The 23,615-nt window shown below is 35.9% G+C and overlaps 1 protein-coding gene across 1 annotated transcript in view; it reads left to right on the top strand.

The window, feature by feature from the left end:
* The window catches only part of LOC131079591 (uncharacterized), a 52,368-nt gene that overhangs the window by 14,232 nt on the left and 14,521 nt on the right, over nt 1-23,615 (top strand). The window contains exons 2-7 of the mRNA XM_058017586.2: nt 11,513-11,777; nt 12,335-12,506; nt 12,612-13,431; nt 13,607-14,033; nt 14,185-14,366; nt 16,004-16,169. Of these exons, the coding sequence (XP_057873569.2) occupies nt 11,513-11,777; nt 12,335-12,506; nt 12,612-13,431; nt 13,607-14,033; nt 14,185-14,366; nt 16,004-16,169 (2,032 nt within the window). The remainder of the gene's footprint in view (nt 1-11,512; nt 11,778-12,334; nt 12,507-12,611; nt 13,432-13,606; nt 14,034-14,184; nt 14,367-16,003; nt 16,170-23,615) is intronic.

Below are 23,615 nucleotides of genomic sequence, written 5' to 3'. Positions count from 1 at the left end.
TGAGGAGGCACATCTCTTTGGAAAGAGATATACATTAAAATGGGTCATGTCTCCTCATTGCTGTCTTATTATTCAAATCAGATCTGCACTTCTGATTATTCATTAGAATGCTTATTTTCTATTCCCCAAGTTTATCTCCCTTGGATGCATTCCTCAAATGAAATTTTATCCCCTTTATATCTTCCCATGTGAGGGAGAGTCACACTAATTTCACCACATTTGCCCTTTGCAAGGGTCACAACCTTTAATAATTATCACCCTTTGAAAGAGGTACAACCCTTCATCATTTCTGCCCATTCCTTTCTACTTCCATTAATCCCTCCTTGTTTCACATGCTCCCTTCTTTCTTCTTCCTCCCCTCCCCCCCCTTCTTTCAAATGAGGTTCTCTTCTCCCTTTTATATCTCATGTTTGAGGGAGTCGCAACTTTTCATTTCATGCCTTTTGACTATTCATTAACTTAATTATATTTTACTTCTAATCGTATTTTTTATTCTTTTGTATTTTAATTATATTATTATTATTTATAATTAAATCCTATTCGAAGAGGGGACATTACATTTGGCCATGTATGTATCACTGGTCATTAGCATCTTTCTCGAAGAGCACAAATATCATGATTTTTTGAAGATATGAAGTGGCCAAAGTTATTCAAGACAACACTCCATATATCCAAACTTGGGAATATTCTTTTGAATGTAGTTTTGCAGCCAACAAGAACCTCTTCAACTCTAAATGGTGCCACTGTCTTTGGCAAAGAAAGTATACTTGAGCTATAATGTTTTAGAGACAAAGTAAATGTTAAGAGATGCAAGGGTGTGGTCATCTTGTTTCAATGGTCAACGATTACCTATTGTATCCTTTTGAAAAATACTTTTGTGTGGTTATGATCCTTGGCTTCTTTTCTAGTCCTTATTTTTTTCAATTGTGGAGTTTGCGCCCTAATAAGTTTCACTCAAACATGGGCGATTTGTATCAACATACCTAATCATGTTGATGATGAGCATAGTGAGACTCAAAACATGTTCCTTTTTTGTCTCTCTATTTAATTTCCTCCATACATTCCAAAGATGCTAATGACCATGGTGCCCAATACCTCTCACAATTTCACAAGTCATCTCAAGATGAATGTGTGTGATGCAAATTTAGTGTTGGCAACTTAACTTGGTGTAAGAATAAAATGAATCAAACAGTAGATGAAAATAAAAATAAAAAATATACGAAAAAATAAAATTAACTTCAACAACTCCGAACTGAAAGTCTTGAAGATGGCTTGTGACATATGATGATTTGCCACAAACATTTGAATCTCCTTGGCTTCTATATAGATTTCCTTAACCCACTTGATCACTTTGCATAGTTCCATGGAGTTTCTTGACAAGGGGACGGGTGGACCCATGGCTTAAATTTGGGGATGTTGAGGGGATGACGGGGGGATGTTGGTGGCATGGTGGTTGGGGGGGACAGGGCTGATATAAAAATAGAGGTGAATTGAAATCTTCAAGGCAAAATCCCCCCCCGCCCCCCGAAGTGACATTAAACAAAAAGTAAACCAATCATATGATTTTTTTTTTCACAATTTCAATAATCGTGCAACAATCCAATGGGCCGTGAGGAATGGAAAATAATGGGTTTTCAATTGTTATGCCCTGTCATTGAAAGAAGATCTTATCATTAGGAAATCATCTTCCTTATAAGACTCCTGATTTTCTGCCATCCTACATCAGTGCATAACCTAATCAATATAGGAAGGGGTGCATTGATATTAATTGATGATTAGGTGTGATCACAATCAAAAAGTAATAAGCAATTGTTAGGTAAAGAGGTACAGGTTTAAGGAGTAATTTCATTAAATAAACATGAGCACGTTTAGTCAGCAAAAAGGCATCGGTCATCATTAAAGAGAGACATCACTTTTAGAAGACCCCGTGGAATAGACATGACTCTCCAATGGTGGTGGAGAGGTATATAAATGGGGCAGATTGGGACTCCAAAGGGGATCATCGAATGAGATCAGATTTGGCATCTATAGGAAACTGGGCATACAACATTTCAATCCTATATAGTGGTTTTGGTATGAGTTCCCTATACATAGCAAAATGAATGCTATTTATACCTGCACACTGCTGATTAATGATGCATTGCTGTTTATGACTGTCTAATATGGCACAATGAATATTATTTCTATCTGTTCATTGCTGATTATTGTGCTGTTGCTTATGACTGTTTAATATATAGATATATAGAATACGTTACATAATATAGGATGTTCTATATATATTCTATTTTTCAACCATGGTAGGGGTAATGAGAGATTACAAGGAGGGGAACAGCAATGGGCTTCTAGGTATGCCACCTTTGGTGGTGACCGAATGGTCCCATGAGGCCAAGGGGGTAAAAGGGGTACTGCCTTTGGGCTTAGAAGGGATGGGATGGACTTCTCGGGCACCCTATTGTGAATACTTCTCATCCCTCTATCATGGCGAATTAATTTACCAAGAAGTCCAATCATGGGAAGTGGGAAATGGATGGCAAGATGAAGGGGAATGGTTTTAGGACACCTCACTAGGTACACCACCTCATATGGATGGCACAGGCCACATGAGGTCAAGAAGGATGGTATATCTGCTCTTGGGTCTAGGGTAGAGGATCTCTAAGGCACCTTATCTAGTCACCTTATCCTAGCTCGACTATGGTTGAGCTTCCCCAAACATATTTGAGATATCTTACGATTAAATTGATATTTTTGCTATATGCTGTAATGATTCTTAATTAAGATCTGTTTTATGAATTATTGTTCTAAATGGTTTCTAACCTGTTTTGTAGGGTCTCGATCAAGTGAAAGATATCTCTAACCTTTCTCTTATTTGTTTCAAAATTGTGATTTAGGGCTAAATTAGGGCATTCCCAAATAGGGGACGTTACCAACATCTTTGTGAGTGCCCCATGAAAGGCCAACTAGTTTCACAAAGTTAAAGGTTGCAATTAGTATGTAATGGAATGTACCATATAGCAAGCAACCCAACGGTGTCCTCGATAGAGTTGACATAATTGGTGGTGTTGGGGGACGTTCCCCCCAAGTCCCCAAGTCTTGGAAACGTTCCCCCTACGGGGGACGCGTTCGTGTGGAATACTGTAATAAGACTTTGCCAATCTTTTGCAATATCAAGTGGGTGGACAACACATGGTATTAGAAAACTGTGCCCATATATACCTTCCACTCTTGAACTAGTTTCCCTATAATTTTTAGCATTGTCTGACTTGGAAAACTTTTTTGGGACCTGCAATCTTAATATGTATGAGGATATTGGAAGAAAGTTGCATCCTTCATTTGTCCTTCACAATCTATTACCTTCAATTACATCACCCCTTGAAGGGACATTACTATGTCATTGGTTTGTGCTCTATTTTTTGCAATCTTTCCATCCATTAGAAATATGGACACCCTTATTTTGGGCCCATGTATCCTTGATTGCTCTTAGTAATGCCATTATGAAAGTTTTTGCCTTGGCCAATAAGGTGGTGCATATCTTTTCATACCCAGGACTAATGTATTCAGGAGTTGCATGGACAATTGTCACTTATGGTTATCTAACAAGGTTGAAAGGAAGACAATTGCCATAAATGAAACGAGCATTGCTTTCATTCAAAACCTCATTTGTCTTATTCTTGAAGGCCTTTTTCAATAGGCCTCTTTTATTGGAAAGATAAGGGGTATTCATTTGTTAGGAAGACGGTGGGATGAAAGGATGTGGGCCAACTCTTGTGATAAGCTAGTAGAAGGTTTGTGTCATCCTTTCTTGAAAGAAGGATATACACTTTCTTTCGATCTATTACTTACCATGTATTCATCCTTCTGTTCTTTGATATATTCCATTATTTGTTGCTTTAGCAACCTTTTCTCATTTGGCCTTGGATGATTTTTTATTCCTAAGCCAATAATAATGTGTAGGCGAACTTTCACTTGATTATATGAGCTCTTATACTGATTCTTAAATTAGCTATAATGCAACAAACCCTAGCACTAGGAAGTTGTTCAGTCATGATTGTATGGTCAAAGAGTTGATGTTGCATCAAATATAAATGAGCTCTCTATATGCGGGGCAATTAAACTAGAACTACTGACGATTTTTTATGAACTACTGATGATTTTTTATGATCCAAAATGCCACAAATGTTGAGAATTATGGTATGAAGTCACTTAATTTTTATTCTATTGTTCAGTTAATTTCAATGAAGATTTAGAGAATGGAAACTATGCTTAAATCACTAAGAAATGTAGTCACACACAATTGGAACACCTTGCACAGATTTTTGACCTGTAAAATCCCCAATTTAGGTGGAAACACATAGTTAAGAGGTGCTAATAGCTATGTTATTGACTCATAAGCTGGAAGCGTTGCAATCGAGTTTGATTCAAACTTGGTTTGAATTCTGGTTCAGTCTGGTTGCGGGATTGTACAATAGATAGGAAAATCACCATGGTCTGTCCCAAATTAACTTGAACAAATCGAAAATGAATTATGATGAAATTTTCTTTAGATTGCAATGAGCTCAAGTTATTTTTTATTTTTTTGTTATATTTTGCTTTGATCTATTCGATTATAATTCCTTGTTATAGTAGAGGATGTTTGTAAAGCAGCAGCTCAATCAACATCATCTATCCCACACAGCTCATATTGTCTCCACTACAATTTGGTTTGTAACGTTTGCTATGTTGATGATTGCCATTATGGTGATAAACATTAGAAGTTGTTTTGCTTATGTGTAGCTGGGTGCACCCTTGTTTGTGAGTACTTCTTGAGTTTTAGAGCTCATGTTTGAGGCAATGTCTGCCCAACAATAATTAAAATCTATAGTATAGTACAAATATCAAAAAAATTGGGTTGGATCAGTATTTGAATATAAACAATAATACTTTGAATACGTTTAAATTATAATAATAGTAAAATATTTAGTTTCTTAATACTTAAAAGTGTTGAGACATGGACCAGCTAGGACTCGAACCTAGGACCTTCCATTCGCTGCTGGAGTGCTCTACCACTGAGCTAGTGGCCCCTCTTGGACCAGTCCATCGTCGGTCTGGGTGTGTCTTATTTCCAACACCAACACCCCCCCTTAAGCCACACCTCTCGTGTGCTTGGAGCTCCTAGCCTGGACCTGGCTCTGATACCATGTTTAGACATGGACCAGCTAGGACTCGAACCTAGGACCTTCCATACGCTGCTGGAGTGCTCTACCACTGAGCTACTGGCCCCTCTTGGACCAGTCCATCGTCTGTCCGGGTGTGGCTTATTTCCAACACCAACAAAAAGATGTGTTTATTGAGTTTAATATCGTAAATTAAGTTTTAATATTTTTTAGGATTAATATAATATAGTAATAATTTTATATTGTTTTTAGGATTAATATAATATAGTAATAATTTTAAAAATTTAAAATTTTAATATATATAAATTTTTGATAATTAAAATGAGGGGTAAGGGCTGTCACCCAGTATATTATGATATCAAAAATGTATTCCAAAAGTTGTTTGATAAAAGACTAGAAGACAGATGAACTTTAAATAATAGAATGTATGATGCCATTGATTGATTATATTGACCTAGAGTGCTGATGTCACACATTATCCATTGCATGATAACATATATGCCAATTATAATTGGCTATATATATAATTTGATTGCAATCCTATCATACTTGACTTCTCCTTACAAAAAGGTTTTACTCGAATTGGTAACCATCATTTACTATAGAATGACATTACTTTAATTTGAAAAAGGAAATATTGTATTAAAAATAGAGAGCATAGATTTAACTAGAACATCTAATGAAACCATGTAATTGGAAACTGCCTGACTTTGGGCCATAAGATCCATCCTTTTGTTTGACTAGGGCTGTACATGAGCCAAAAACTTAATTGCTTTTTTGCCTTTGCATTGAATTGTTGTTGAAATGGGGAAGACTTTTCTAGTTGAATGAGATTTGCCACCTTGACCATTGAGCAATATCCTTGTGAGCCATGACCATTGCAAATGAAGCATTGAATATGTGCTAATTCTTGGATTATGGATTCCATATGAGCTTCAATGACCCTCACCATTTGAATAGAGACCAAAACCTAAAACTCATAACTAGTGTAGGGTAGAGAAGAAAACTTGGTTTTTAATAGATTCATTCTAAACTTCCCCCAAATGTAAAAACAATTGAATGATTTAGTCAAATTCTTTATCTCTGGTGAGAGTGAGGATATTGCTTACCAACATGGAGGAGATTTTAGAATTTATTTGGTGGCACCTAGCATCCTCCAATATATTTATTTGATGGCTATCATAACATCTTCCTTTTGGAAGAAAAAGAACTTCCTTAACTTGGCCAAAGTGATTTTTCCTATGTAGACTGTTTGCTAGGCGCTAGCACATGCCATGATTGCCAAATAGTAAAGCAAAGAATATGCGTTGACTATAGAGTTGATGGAGAGATAAACGCTTGTTTGGGAAGTGATTCTTAATGCATGCTAGGATATAATGTCACCAACCCTGTTGTTAGAGGATTGTACAACCATCCTCAAATATGAAGCAAGGCTTCCTTGCTCTTATGTATCCACACATTTTCGATCCCTTGCCAATATGATAGCCTATCACTTGAAATGATGGCCTGCCCATGGTTTGATAAGTAGTCCGTAAGCTTATTTCCTCCCTATAGCAATAGGAGGTGGAATATTCCTTTAACGTATCAAGAATCTCCAAGGCTTTATTTAATATGTTTTGGGTTTTCTTGTTTAAAGATTGCCTTTTCTTGAGGCAGAGAATTATTACAAGTGAATCACCTTCAATAATTGCCTTATTTGGCTGCATGTTTTGAGAAGTTGCAGACCTAGCAGTAATGCTTCTGCCTCTGCTCTGTTAGTAGTCCTCAAGGTGTCTTTCTATGAGGAGGCTTTGATCAGTTTGCGATTTGATCTTGAAAGATGCAACCAACTCTTGAACTATCACGATTTCCTTGTGAGACACAGTCAAAATTCATTTCCCATTTTCCTATCAGAGGAAGGAAACCTCCATATGTAGAAATCAGAGTTGATGCATTTAATATTTAATACATTTATATTAAACAATAAATCTTAATATTTTTTGTTTAATATTATATGTATAAAATATTATATTGTTTAATTTAATGAAAGATATTTAAATTCTGAATTTAATACTTGCCTTTAGGTTGTGTGTATATATTTATGGTTTTTACATGTTTTAGTATCAACAAACTTAAAACAAACCGAACTTCAATTTTTTTTTTGCCAAATCTATGAGTCAAACTGGCAAACCTGAACCCTAACCAGTACTAGGATCAGTAACTTGGCTAATAGTAGTCCTATCACTTTTAATTTGCTCCTGCCCACCTTGTTTGCTTTATGAGATCAACTGTATGTCTGTTGTTCACGGTTTGTCCAGCAATCTCCTTTCTTCTTTTTCACTTTTATGTATTGCCAGGCTTTTCTCCTATACAATGGAGTAGCCTAATTGTCCAAACATTTGAAGAGTTAGTTAGATTTTCTGCCTTATCATTTTCAAACTATGCATGATGAAACTGTTGCTTATTGCACAAAATTGCGACATCGCATCTCCAGAATTGTTAATTTGATTCTGTTTGGCCTCTTGCTCCATTACTGTCACTTGTACATAGCACTGCTGTAGCATTACGTAATATTATTGGTGGGATTGTTTTTATTCACTGTCAATCATGAAATCACTCTCTGGTAAACCAGTGGTTTTGATTGTGTTAAAACAATTAGTGTTTCCCAAAGTACAATTTTCGAACCCATCAATTTTTTGAAGCCTTCAGATCTCCTTGATTCTTTTCAGATCATTTGGCCAACTTAAGTCTGCTACCAATCCACCAGTTTCAGCCTGATTATCCAGTGATCCTGTCTTTAGATCTTTACTATTGCTAACTCCAATTGTGTTTATGATTGAGTCTTGTTCATCTTGCATTGTGCCTTCTGTCCACAATGAAAAATTGTTTCGGAACTCAATTTCCAATTAACTACTTTGAAATAATTACCTTTAGTTTTATGCACGCTTTTGCACAGTTGTAGGCCTAGTTCCCAAAACAACATTTGATTATGTTTTCAACGTAGATGCTAGATTGCCAAGGTGGGAACAAAAAGCCAAAGAGGTGATAGGCTGCTGGTGCCACTTAGTTAAGATGTGAAATCCTCTGCAAGTGGTCTTGGGCTGGCCCATGCAAAACCCAATTTAGCAGTGTTGAAGTTCCAAAACTCTTAGGCATGGTAGAAGAGTAGGAGAATATGTTAGGTGACTCTAGCATGGAGAACACACTAAGGGGCCTACACAGCCTCCAGCATTTTAGCATGCAATGTTTAGAAGTATCAACTCAACTTTTGTCCAAGTGAAGGAATTCACCTTGGGAGAACATACTTTACCCAAGTTCTTTCGATCAGTCACATCTTTTGGGGATTTTCACAAAGAGAGAGACATAGCATTTACTTTTAGCTTTTATTTACTGTCAATCCTATTGATCCTGTGCCCCTCTCAGGCAGTCTTGACCTTGCACCCAAAGAATCTTTTTCAGATCAAGTTTTGTCTTGTAGAGTTTTAGTTTTTTTGGTTTGTGGTCGGTGCTAGTGGGATGATATCAGAAGTATCATTCCATTGATTAAGTTGCCCAGAGCAGATTGATTTTATTCTAGTAGTTGCACATCTTTTGTGTCAATATGATGGAGTGAAAGTCAAAAAATCTCTAATTTGTATTAATTATTTTTACTTGCTAGTTTAGTTGTTGTGGGTAATAACAGTGCTTCAATTATCATATAAGTTCCAATCATGGAAGGCCTTTCTGGACAAGGTTGTGAAGACTCTGCCTGGCTTCATAAGTTCTAAATATGTATTGCTGATGGTTATGCTCTGGGGTTTATCATGGTCTGTAAGCATTCTCTAAACCAAGTTGGCTCTTCATACTAGTTTCAATGACACTGCAAATTTCTGATGCTTGCACCTCCTGCAACCTTGGGTCAGGATACCTGTTCTCATTTCATCAGATGGTAATTTTTTTTTTCCTCTGTTGTGTTTTATTGCTCGACAATTTTCATTACACCATTGATTTTGAGAAGGGCTGACATCGGAACCTCCAGATTCAAGTAACATTAACACCTTGTGAGACTCAAAAGCTTAACTGTTTGTTCACCTAATTTTGATCGAATCTCTGAATTGATTCTTGCCACAGAGTCTTTGTGCTGTGAGTTGAGATTAGGGGTATTTTAGGTAATTGCCAGAAAGATAACCCAGCTAAAACTGAAAGGCTTCTACTAATCGGCATAGTTCTCTTTAATTGACATTGAGAAAGAAAACACTTTGGGCAGTCATATTGGTTTGCTAACCTAAACTTGATCATAATTGTTCTTAGTGCATGTTATGGTCTAAGCTGCCTCTGATTCTGCTATGTCATTTACTATGGTATCATCAGAAATTGGTTGTGAGTGTGTATATTATGGTCCAAGCTGCCTCTGAATCTGCCATGCCATTTACTTATGGTATCATTAAAAATTGGTTGTGAGCCTGAGTGCTAGTTATTCAAGTAAATTTGTAACCTTTGGGTTGGGACTGAGCTCTTGCACGTCCTAAGGTCTTGCTTCGAGCATCTACAATATTGAGTTTAGATAGTGAGGCACTAAATCAGCCAGCTGGGCTTCTGTCGATTATGACTGAAATCAAGAAGTGGATATGCAGCTGAAAATCCAAGTTTTTTAGTCTTCATTGAAGCACCAGCCATTCCAAAACAATAAAAAACAATTTCCATTATGCTCTATTAGGTGCGATGCTTGTTTTGAATCTAATGAGCATACTTTCAACTCAATTCTTCTTGAATAAGTGGAGGAACTCATAAGCCAGGATCACTCCATCTAGAGTTTGCTTGTCTTCGACAAAAACCTATTTGTTTTAAAGAAAAGATGTCTGGACTCTGGGAGTAGAGATTTCAGCCTTTCTGCCAGGATCTTTTGATAAATAAGGTTAGTGGGCTTGTAGTCACTGAAAGTTTGGGTTGAGTCAACCCTGGGGGTATGAGGGAACAAGAATGGTTGTCTGCCAAAATCTTTTTAAGCCATCTTTAACTTTATATGCATTTCATTTTTTTTTTAATTCTTTCAGACATCTTTTTATGTATTTCAGCATACTCGTCAACTTGTACAGTTTTGAGCTTGGTATGCGGGAAAATTTAAAATTGTTGCACCACTCCTTGATCAGATCTGGCAGTGCATCATCCTTCAGCTATGTTATTTCAAATTTTAAGGAGGATGCTATGGGGGGAGAATCAGATTTAATGGGCAAGGTGATAGTTCCATTATTTGATGAGAGGTCTTAATGATATTTGATTTTATTCGCCAATGCTAACATCCTGAGAAAGCCAGAAAGTGATTTGTACTCTTTGTAAGTGTAGCTAGTTTCTGTGCCTGTCACACTCAGTAATTCTGCTCGTGTTGGGTTTTATATCCCATAAAGCACACTCATGAATGAAAGACGTGAAATACTTTTTAACAGGGCCTTTCCATCAACGCCTCTCAGCTTTCCATCATTAGATAGGGATGTGGTGAAGTTGCCTTCTGAAATTACTTCCAAATACCCTCAATCCTCAATGAGTCCCCTGATTTGTGTCGAAAAATTCTTCGGAAGAACAGGATAATTGGGAGCATTGACATAGATCTCTACTGATTTTAAAACTTATTTGATTAGTTTTCTGGTAATTTTAATCATAATTATCCATAACTACTGGCAGCTTTATCACTTACAGCTCCAAGGTCAGTGAATAAACAACGTACAAAGTGATTGCTACAATAGGCCTATGATATTATGAGTGTCTTTGTTTGTTTGGGGCTTTACATGTAATCTATTTTGAACATGAAGAGTCTTCACTACTAATTAATCTATTGGATGATGTCAATACAAAAACTTCACCTTTGTTGGTGCAAAAGGGTCGACATAAATTGACCAAGTTCACCTTCTTTAGTGTATAGGTTTTAACAGTAAAATGATTTATTGTAGCTTTCAGACATTAAATGAAAGAAAATTGCTGTTACATAGAGAGTTTTCACTAGTATTGTATGACTATGGATGATGTTAATTAAAATACTTAACTTTCTATAGTTCAGAAGGCTTGATGTCAGTTAAAGAATTTCAATTTTCACCTCCTTAAGTGCATAGGACATAACAATAAAATGATTTAATTTGATTTTTAGATGTTTAATGAAAGAGAAATATTGCCATAACTTCTGTTAAGTCTCTTCAAGAATCATTGAAACTAACCGAAATAACTGATGCCCTGTAGTGGAAGACCTCTTGAATCTGTTCATGAGCCTATTGTGTTTGTGTGTATCCTATACCTTCTGAGATTAAGACCTTAGGATTAGGGAACTCTTGAAATCCTTTTTAAGCATATGAACTAGTAACTTTGAAGATTAAATGTGATTTTAAGTCTTCCTAATTTGTTGAAATGTTCTGCAGATTTCTGCCATCCGAGATTGGTTCACTTAAGAAACTGGAGGAACTTGATTTGTCATTCAATAAACTGAAGACTTTACCCAACAATATTGCTGACTTGATAGCCTTGAAATCCTTGAAAGTTGCAAGCAATAAACTGGTAGAGTTGCCACTTGGTATATCAAGTTTATCAAGCTTGACAACTGTTGATGTGTCAAATAATAGATTGACATCTTTGCAATCCTTGGAGTTGTATTCCATGAGGGCTCTCAGGAAACTTAATTTACAGGTAACCATTACTTTCCTTCATTGTTTGTCATTTAGTAAATTTCCATTTTGTGATTGCTTTTTGATTGGTATCTAAAAAATTACTTTGGACTGATAGTACTCTGAAGTTCAGATAGCTACATTGAACTTGCTTCTGGTGTATTATGCATTATTCCATCTTATGCCCTTTATCTCAGCCCATGTCTAAGAAATCCAATGCTATTGATTAGTTATTTTATGTCGTTACATAAAATTTCTCATAAATTGAATTGAGATGATAAAGCCAAAACCTTGCTGGTTTTAGCTCAATTCATTTCCGTTAAAAAACATAAATAATAGCATGAGCAACTGTTTTACACAAAGAGTTATTGTATTCTTAAACAGTAGCAGGCTTGCTGCAGGCAGAAACATTATCTTCTAGTTGGATGGCTTAATGTATGTTGCCAACTGTTTTTGGCAGGTAGACTGTTCTGATGTTTTGTAGACCTATTTAACTTCAGAGAATGTTTTTTTTTAATGTGATCACTTGCTCTTATCTGTAATGCCGATCTTATGAATTATCTCACTATGTGCCTTCAGCATAATAAACTGCGGGATACTTGTCAAATTCCTACATGGATAAGCTGCAATTTGGAAGGAAATGTTGCATTAGGGAAGGATATTGCCGAATGTGATCCTATTTCTTCTTCCAGCGAAGAAGAGGTATCTGATTCCAATATATGTAAGGAAAATTTAAGTCATTCATTCGAAGGTAGGAATGTGTTCATCCTTATTTAGGGCTTCTTTTTGTGCATCTACTGGTTTGATAGACTAGAATAGCTGATTTTTTGTGAACTTGTTTTTAAATGTGTAACAGGACAATCTGAAACTTCATTGCCAAGCTCATCTTATGAACTTGTTCCAAGCATTAGATGTTCCCAGCCATCCAGACGTAAAACTGGATGGAAACGCCGTTATACTCGACAAGAGAAAGCTCGCCAAGAAAGACTGAACAACAGTAGGAAGTTTCGGGCTGAAGATTATCAAGAAAGGGATAATGGTGGGATTGTGATGGAGTCTCTTTCTGTCTCGATGCCATTGTCAAATTGTGCACCATATCTGCCACAGCAGATTCTTGAGGCACCAATCAGTGAAACCGAATTGACTTCCCTTTTACAGGATGTGTCAAGGATAGACAAAGATTCAGTAGACAGAGAATGCAGTAATGGCAGAAAAATTGATTCAATAAGTTCAGTGCAAAAAACAGAAGTGAAGGTGTCCCCAGAAAATAGTAGTGATGCTGAAAATTTGTGCTGTACCAGCTCTGTTGTTACTGCTTCCAGCATCACTATTAGCAATAACAGATCTAAAGTGGAATTGAGTAAAACACCTCTTCATGTTCCAAAGGAAGCTGGTCAACTAGATAGTTACTCCGAGTCTAATAATGATGCATGTACCAAAACTGGTAGGCGTCATGGTGTTTGCATAAAAAATCCTAAGCCCAGCAAGCGGATAAGATCTGTACAGGAATTCTATAGGGTATCTCAAAAGTATAGCAATGAATCCTTCTGTGGTGTTAATGACATTTTACCTGATGGGTTCTATGATGCTGGTCGAGATCGACCATTTAAACCATTGAGAAACTTTGAAAAGGAGAATGTTTGTCTAGGCACTCGTGAGGTTATATTGGTTGATAGGTCAGTAAATTTTTTATGGTTCTAGACTTCAATTTGTGTTCAACCTGTAATTTATGACACTTGTATACTTGTTCTAAGTTTCAGTTTGTATTTAGCATGTATTTATGGCCAAGTAGGTACTCTCTATAATTTGTAGGATTAGTAAATTTGAATTTATTTGTTGCTGTGTTCTCAGAGAAAGAGATGAAGAATTGGATGCAATTGTACTGTCTGCCCAGCAAGTCATATCTGGGTGGAAAAGATTTGGAGAGGGGAGTGATGAATACAAATCAAGAATTAATGACTATCAGAGAGCATCATTACTTGTTCTATTTGTGTCAAATTGCTTTGGTGGAAGTGACAAATCTATGAATATATCAACTATGCGAAGAGCTGTAGCTGGGGCCAATGTTGAGATGCCTTTTGTCTGTTCCTGTTCTCTTGATAGCAATTCAAATTTGATAAGACTTCCTGATCAAGCATTTAGAAATGACACTGTTCCCCGTATTGAGTTCCTTTGTGAACAATCTGTTAGGACCATTAAAGAACAGCGCAACTCCAATGTTGTTCCCATAGGAGCAATTCAGTATGGTGTGTGTCGCCATAGAGCCATCCTTATGAAGGTAATAGTCTGGTGTAGCTAATAGGTTCACATTTATTGATGTATTATGTATCAGTTAAGTTATCTTAAAGCACCAGTATTTATTTTATACTTTCAAGCTTTCTAACTTTCTTAAAGTGCATTCTGACTTATTTTTTGTGAAAAACAAATAGTATCTGTGTGATAGGGCAGATCCTCCAATTCCTTGTGAGCTTGTAAGGGGCTATATGGACTACATGCCACATGCATGGAATGCTATTATTATCAATAAAGATGGCAAATGGGTGCGGTTGATAGTAGATGCTTGTCGCCCTTTTGACATAAGAGATGAGGAGGACCCTGAATACTTTTGTAGGTAATGTGTCACTTATACTCTTCTTTTCCCTGAAAGATCTTGTCTGTTCTTGGACATGTAATGTGCCATTACATGGATTGTAGGATATCTTGCAACCTTATTCTCATGTCACATATTTTCAAAGTTGCATGGACACGGATATGGTATCGGATACGGATACAGTATCGGATACAGATACGGCCATTTTTGAAGACCCTCAATATGGATACTGCTGGAAACGTCATTAATAAAAAACACAATACACATATATTTAACACAATTTTCTAAGTTATTCGAGGAGATTTTCATTACTTCAAAAGCAATATAGACACATGACTGCTACATAAATAATGATAAGTTGATATAACATTTTACAATATGCAAAAATTGTAGTGTCACTGAAATAGAAAACCATATCATTTGTCTTTCTCATTTGGTGTAGGTTTTGTTAATACGTTTTTTTTTTTTTAAATGCATGAATGAAGTTTTTAAAAATTAAATTTAGGAAGATTTAGGTCAAATTTAAAAAAAAATCAAATTGCATAGTATCTAGCATGGTTGGAAATCAAGGATTTTCAGGCATGCGTGGGTACAATATTCAACGTGTATCCGGGCTGTATCGGATACATATCTGTTTTGGAAACGGGAATGGATATGGGGATATGCGTGCCCAGGGAGGGACAAAGGAGTTTCCAGCTACTATGCCTATTTTACCTTTTGATGTGACAAATAATCAACTACTCATAAGACCATCCTCTAGAGGTTTTCATGATTTCAGTTGTTGGGGAGTAATTGACTTGAAAATTTCCATAAATATTCCTTTGCTTTTTTGTTTAAGTTATTTGTAGTCTAGTAGCTGTTTGCTTCTTGTGTGTATACCATTTGTGTTGTATATTTTCAGAAATTTTCTCATTTATTGCTTCCTCATATCTTATAATAAGTCTTTAATATTTTTACATTCTGTAGAATAAATTGGATGTTAATTACACCAAAGGCGTATTATACTCATATATGGATGCAAAAACATCCATCAATAAAAACTAGAAGCATTTAATTGGACGTGTTTGTGACAAATGCATGAAAAATAAAAAAAAACAATTTATTATTATTTTTTAATTTTATATTATTTTATCTTCACTTCCACATCCAAACATCCCACTCACTCTAAGTTTAACTGATCAATCAATTTTGTCTATCTCCATCATGCAATCAGTTAACTTTGTAATTATCTTAATCAATTCATCTCATTAAATCCTCTCATTAGATCTCCACCATTGATCGATATCAAATAATCTATAAAATAGTAGTACAATAAAGATTAGAAATAATATTATTAATTATGCGGGTTTGAAAGTGTTCCTTCCTAAAATCCACTTTTTTCGCAATGATAAAGATCAGAACGAATATAAAATAAAATATAATGATATGATAATATAATAATAATAATGTAATCTTAATAGATTTTTTGTTTTTTCCAACAGTTTAATAGAAATATAATAATATACTAATTTTTTAAATGGAATAATGATCAAATATGATATCTTTGGCATACTTTACTTATATTCTCTAAAGATACGTATGCTAGTATAATATCTAGCGTTCTGTAGTTGTTTGGTACTTTGACATTGTCATTGTGGCTCATTGTGTTTTTTTTGCAGGTACATCCCCCTAAATAGATTTCTGTTTCCAATTCCAAATGATAAGGATTCATTAGTTTCAAGAAATTCTGGTGTTTGGCCATGCTTGCATGAAGAAATTGCTCGTGGCGCCTCAGGATGTGCTGTTCGACGCTGTACCATAGGTCAATTAACAGCAGCTGCAAAGGTATTTCTCATCTTTTTCTTCTACTGCTCAGAAAATTTTTAAAAACTTTGCTTTTAAAATTCTTAATGCAATTTTTTTTTAACATTTGATGCCAAAGAGATGATTTATTGGATTTAAGTTCAATGGGCACAGAGATATCTTGATGCCGAAGAGATGAGTTATTTAAACACTGTTCGACAGGCATATGCTATTTTATCATGTTAAGGAGGATTGGTTTATGGTTTTTGTTGTACCCTACCAAACTCTTCATTTGCGTCATTTGTACATAGTTTTTCTTCCTATATTCTCTCTTTCTTTCTTTCTTTTCATTACCGATTCTGTATATTCTGTTTTGGTGAAGTCTAGGGATGTAGATGTTAAAAATTGCTATTCTGAGACTGCCCAAATCAGACAAAATCACATGTTTATGCTCTTAATGTCGGCCTTTTTTAGAATTTCTTTTTAGTGGATCAAACAAAGTCATTTACTTTAGAAGTTAACTCTTTTGCAGTTCAACTGTCATTTTTGTTGTGAAAAGGCCAAAATGATGTGGAGGCTCCAAAAAATCCTTATTTTTGTTATGCTTTTGGGCCTATATTATATTTTTGCCAAAGCTGAAAAATGCAAAAATGACAGGTCCAAAAAACATGATTCACATCTTTTTTTTTTTTTTCAAAAATTCTAAAAAGTGCCAAAATGGCATGGAGAAGGAAAAAGGCAAATTTGGTCTAGAAGTGCAAAAAATTGAAAAGGTAAAAAATTGTCAGGAAGATGAACAGAAGGTTAAGTCATTTTTGCAATTTTCAGAAGATTAAATTATTTAAAAAAAATTGCAAAAATGATTCAGAGGCCAGAAGTACCTGGATTTTGTTGTGCTTTTGAGCCTCATGCTATTTTAATTTTTTTTTTTTTCAAACAATGCAGAAATGATAAGGAGGAAAAGGATATTTGTTGGATATCTCAAGTGCAAAATCAAGATTTTGAGGTTTAATTGTTATTTTTGTTGACAATTTTGTGCAAACATGACATGATAAAGGGAAAAAGACGATTCTTGATGCAAGATTGCCTATTTGAAGGCTAGTTGTCACTTTTGCAAAAAACATGAAAAAGTGAGAAAATGACATAGAAGCTAAACCCCAAAAGGGATGAGCCAACATAAAAATAAAATTAAAATGGATTTCTTGAAAAGGGGCACTCTATGTCTGTGTATTAATGAATGCGAGGGTTTCATGTCCATGACTATGAAACGAGATTTTGAGGTTTAATTGTTATTTTTGTTGACAATTTTGTGCAAACATGACATGATAAAGGGAAAAAGACGATTCTTGATGCAAGATTGCCTATTTGAAGGCTAGTTGTCACTTTTGCAAAAAACATGAAAAAGTGAGAAAATGACATAGAAGCTAAACCCCAAAAGGGATGAGCCAACATAAAAATAAAATTAAAATGGATTTCTTGAAAAGGGGCACTCTATGTGTGTGTATTAATGAATGCTAGGGTTTCATGTCCATGACTATGAAACGAGATTTTGAAGGATCCTGTTCACTAACATAGGCAAAGGGAATTAAATAAAATAGAAGACATTGCAGGGTTTGTCGTATAAGGGCATCCAACAAATTCAGGGATTGTTCTACAGTTTTATGCCTCTATTTTGAAGAACCAAATATAGGGGTGGTTCTAGAGTTTGGCTCCTATTTCCTGGGTTTTCATTATTAGAGATTGAATGTGCTAAAGGCACCATTGCTAAATTTCCAGCTCCAACGTTTGTAGAGAAGGGACATCATAGTTTTAGAGGCCAACATAGAGTTCCATTGACAAATTTTTCATGTCTAGGTTTTGGCATCCAATTTCAGAGGATTTAGTGTTCCATTTCCAATATTTGGTGCTCCATTGTTAGGGTTTTTGAGTCGTTTGGTAAGAATAGAAGTGGGTAGGGACTCTCATGCCATGTGACAAAGATATTGATGCAAATATACTTTGAAAATGACCCAAGGTTATATTTATGCAACAAAATGCTATATACCATGTTTACAAGACTTGAACTTGGCTCGAACTCAACAAGCTGAATTTTGACTCAGACTTGAGCTAACATGCAAACTTGGCAAATTGAAAACCATGGAATTACTATAGATATTTTTTAAGGATTTAAAGCTTTTACTATATACCCTTCAATAAATCAACTTCAAAGACCTAATTAACTTATCAATTAGAAACTAGTTTGATCACATAGAACCTAGACAAGTATACATCAATCAAATGAGTGGAAAAGAAAATTTGAGTTGAAGGGAACATCATTTTTTAATATTAAATATTCTTGATTGCCTTAGGTAGACAAGACTCATGGATTATGGTATTCATGGCATCAAAAACAAAAATGACAGCGTGGAGTCTTGAACTATGGTAAAGAGGAGCTTGTATCTCTCAAATCAGTATCAGTAACTCTATGTGGAGTCCTATGCTTGTATCTTAGACAAGTTTGCAAATTATCCTACAACCTTAGGAGCATTACTTAAGATAGTGATTGACTTGGCAAACCAAAGTTTAAATTTAATACAATTTTTTTGGATTTAATTGGGAGAAAGTTGAAAGAAAAAAGAAAATGTTGCTTTTCCATCTGGCATGGCCCAAAATGATTTTTATTTTTTTTGCTTTATAAACTAGAGCGAGAATTTGGCAGTGACGGGATCTGTGGGTGCACGAATTTAGCTATAATAGCTATTGATACACTTCCCCTAGAGGAGACAAACGAGGACGATTGTTTTCATCGGCTTGCTTTGAATCAGCCCAAATTAAAGCTTTTGAGATTACACAGATCTTCATGGCAAATGCCATCTTTCATGATTTTATCACTTTTCTCCAAGCTCCAAGAGTCCTGAAGTCCCATCAAAATATTCTTGACTCTCGTGCTTTTAGCCTTTAGGTTTCAGTGTTTTCATTTTTTTATTCTTATTTTCTTTTTTCTGATTTTCACACCTGACTTGGCCAAGTCTCAGCAACAGGACTTACTAGGTACGTGAGACCTGAATCTCTGGACCTGTGCACTTTTCCTGCCTTGGGACTCACTGAGTTTGGGTGAGTCTTGTATTTATGCTATAAACACAAACTAGTATGCCATAAAACTATATTTAATTGAGGAGAGAACAAGAAAATTAAATTACATTAGTTAGCTCCTAAATTGTAGATACAGTATAAATTGGTAAAATGTATTCTCACACATTCCTTACTCTTCCTGTTGTTTTTACTCATGAAAAGAAGAAGCCTTATTTGTAGAAATTTCTTCTTACTTTAGAATAATCCTTTCAGCCATATTTTCAGTACACTTGAATGTGATTGGCCAGAATAAATGTCAATTCTGATTTGTTGACTTCCACAGTAGCTTACCTTCTTATTATTTCCTAATTAGTCAAAATAGGAAAACAACTTTGATTTGTAAATTACTAGATATACTCTTTTAGCAGTCAACAACATGCATATTTATCCTGTCAAACCTGCAACACACTGTAAAACACTACATGATCATTTCTACAGTCTAGCATGTTCATTTGATCAAGAACAACATATAGAATACAAAAACACTTATATGTGAAGCAAACATACAACAAAGATTGAGACATAACAAAGGCTTGGTGAAACTAAAAGGGAAAAAATCCAGCAAGAGCAAGCATATAACTCCTCATTCCACTATTTCCCAGTCCTTACAAGTGCATACAAAACCTGTTGGGCGAAAATGAGCTGTCTATACATACACCAAGCTTAAACATGCTTGCAAAATGTTCTTACACAATGGAAATATGCATTGTTGCTTACAGATAATCAATTTGAAATTTTTAATGAAACATGAATGCTTTTCCAGAGGGCCAACATCTTGTATCATGACTTAAGAAGATCAACTATAGAATGTAAAAACAGAGTGTATAAGTGCAAGGAGACATACCAATTTGCTTAGTAAAAATTGAAAAGGGAAAATTCCAGCAAGAGCAAGCATATAGCTACTCGTTCCACTTTCTCCCAGTCCTTACAAGTGCACACAGAACCTCTAGGGTTCAAATGAGCGATGTGTACATGTGCACCAAGCTTGAACACACTTGCATGGAAACATGCATCTTTGCTTACAAATAGGCAATTTGAACAGAACAGGAATGATTTTCTAGAGGGCCAACCTTTTCATACATCTTTTATTATGTCTATATAGACTCCAAATGACCTCCCCTGTTTGTACTGTGACAAACTCGCTGCTTTTGTCCAAAGATAATTCTATAATTGCTACCTCTGATCCAAGTCATTCCTACAGTGTTGTAGACCACCACAAACATGGTTTTCACAAAAATGCATACTCTTCTCCCATGGCATAGGACATAGTGTTCATTTTGACCTGTGACCCAAGTTTTGGATAACGTCTCCCATAAAAATACTTTTGGCCCCCCAAAAGTTCAGGGACTCAACAAATATGGGAACGTTGTCCCCACATCATCCTTGGTATACCATTTTACTTGCCTTGGCAATTGACCTTTTAACCTCACCACCATGTCTCATGCCCGCCTCTCCTTGCATTCCTTGTCTTCTTTTCTAGAACTAAATCACCTTCCAGCTCCTTTTGATCACTAGGAGTCAAGTCATCAACTCAAGGCAGCACCATATTGTATAAGTTGTTAGATCCAGCTGGAAAACTTTGCCCCCAACTTTCTCGACAATCTGAAAAGGACCACAACTGATGGGTTTCAGCTTCTTGGTTGGTTCTTGGAGTCTCTCCTAGACCACATACACCCAAACTTCGTTAATGAATTGGAACTTCTGCTTCACTCTATGCTGATTGTGACAGTGCTTGTAATTGGATGGTAACTCCTCAAGCTTTTATTGCACATGGAGTTGTATCTCCTTTAAACTTGCTTTCTTTATGAAACTTCAAATCCTTGTTTTGTATCCCTTTCTTTGATTGTTCCAACGCAATATAGAAAGTGGTGTGTGGTATATATCCAAAACACAACAACAGGTGTCAGCTTTTTAAATGAGTGGACTGCCTTTTTATAGGAATGCTGCATATAGGCCATGTTCTCATCCAAACTGTTGGGAAACTTCTGATTATACCCTTGTAGAAGTTGTGCCAATGCACTGATTACAACATCTGTTTGCCAATCCATAGGAGGATGTAATGTGGGAATGTTTCAAGCGAGTTTCCATCTCTTCCACAACATACTCCAATATTTATCTAAGAAATGAATGTTTTGATCTGATATGATGCTCTCTAAAAGTCCAAAATGAATCCAAACATTCTAAAAGAACAATTTTGCTGCATCATTTCTTGTTAAGGTCGTCTTGCATGCAATCAACACACATTTTTGTAAACATGTTTACCACCACAAAAAGATAGTATTGTCCATGCTTGGACATTGGACGACCACTCACGAAATGCATGGAGATACTATCCCATTGTCTTGTAGGCATTACTAGTGGTTGGTATAGCTCAAGTTTTTCAGTTACTTGGCTTATGCTACATAACTTGCAGTGTCTTATAAATCTAAATTTTAGACACATCCACCAGTATGTAGGGTCAATACACATATCATTGAAAGTTGGCAACTGTCTTAGAAACTTTGAAATGTTCTGCAAATCTTGAGATATGCATGTATGAGCAACTATCTTCTCTCCTTAGTTATGCACAACTTATGTGCTTTGTAAAAGAGTCCATCCTTGAGGTAGCAATCTGGGTTTGGCTCAAGCCACTTTACCCCTCTTAGCTTGTTGATATGTTTCTCCGTAATCTTCACGATGGTTATAATCTGCGACACTTTACAGATTTTACAATAGTGCTTTCACTGTTCAGAATGGACAGCCCCTTTGAACAGTTTGAAATGATAACAAAATGGTCTTCCTCCTTGTTACAAAACAGCTCCCACAGCATAATCACTAGCATAGGTTTCAACTTCAAATCGTTGCAGGAGATTTGGCAAAACAAGCAAGGGTGCATGGCTTATTTTGTGCTTAAGTTAACCAAATGCATGCTTCTGTCTTGAACCTAATGACAACTTTTGCAGCCTCTGTGATGGCATGCGAAGTACTCGCAACATATGGGAGACCTAAAACTGCTGAAGATATTGGACTGCCCCTACAAAGTTCGTAGTCTTTGAAATAGTTGTGGGCTTTGTCTAAATCAGTATGGCTTCAGTTTTTTTTAGATCAATCTTTATCTCACCATTCACCATCACATGTCCAATGTAGACAAGTGATGTCTTTGCAAATTCACTCTTCTTTCCTTTCAAAAATAGTTCGTTCTCCTTCAACACTAGAAGTGCTTTTTTGAGTTGGCAAACATGTTCTTTATATATCCTATACCCAGAAACCAAGATATCAGCCAAATAGACAATAACACAAGAATCTGTAAGGGATCATAATACATCATTCATCAATTGCATGTAAGTTGTTGGATGTTGCACTAAGCAAATGGGAGAGCAAGTCACTAATAGACATCTTGTTTGGTATTAAATGCTGTTTCCCACACATTCTCTTTCTTTTATATGAGCTTGCTGATGCTCTAATTTCAAGTCCAACTTGTAAAATACTTGGCATGTTGAAGATGATGAAGTATGCGATCAGTAGGTTGCAGCAGAGACTTGTTTTTGATGTTAAATCTGTTCAATACCCTGTTATCAACCCACATTTATCAAGTGCCATCTTTCTTTGGTACTACAATAGTTGGAGAACCACAAGGTAATGTGCTAGCAGCTACACCTTATCACAGTTTATTCAATTAATGCCTTGAACTGCATTTTGACCATATTAGCCTCTACAACATTGATGATATTGTCTTTTGTTTGGTAAGGACAATCAGGAAACAATTCAATTTTATGCTCTTTGACACACCTGGGGGGCAGTATTTCAGTCTCCAAAAACAACTGAAAAATTTGATGAACCAACTTACCTATTTTGTTTCTGTTTTTGATGAGTATGCAGCACATTTAATTTCATTATGTAATGTCCCCTACTGGGTCTAGGATTGTTTTAACCATAATTAACCTAAGATACCGGTTCTTCCCCTTTTGGCCTGGGTCCGGGTCCTAGTTCTTGCCCGGTCCTGGTTCTCCTCGGGTTCTCCCTAGGTTCCACCCGGGTCCTTCCCAGGTGGCCGGGTTCCCTGTCGCAGGACCCACAGGGAACCCGGCCACCTGGGAAGGACCCGGGTGGAACCTAGGTCGAATCCAGGAGGACCCGTGTGAACCCAGGCCCGTGGGTTCCCAAAAACGGGGCCCACGGGTCAAAAAAATAATAAAAAAAGACTTTTTAAAATAGTTTTTTATAATAAAACTCTAATTCGCCCCTTTATGACTTTTTAAAAAAGACTTGAAACTTGAATATTATCTTTTTTGCAAATTATGAATATGATATTAGACTTTAGTTATTAGTTTACTGATTACATTTGCAATATATGAATATTTATTGGCATTGGCAATTATGGATTTATCATTTATCATT

Source organism: Cryptomeria japonica, chromosome 9, assembly GCF_030272615.1.
Source record: "Cryptomeria japonica chromosome 9, Sugi_1.0, whole genome shotgun sequence".
Lineage (NCBI taxonomy): Eukaryota > Viridiplantae > Streptophyta > Pinopsida > Cupressales > Cupressaceae > Cryptomeria > Cryptomeria japonica.
This window is presented reverse-complemented; position numbering and strand designations above follow the sequence as displayed.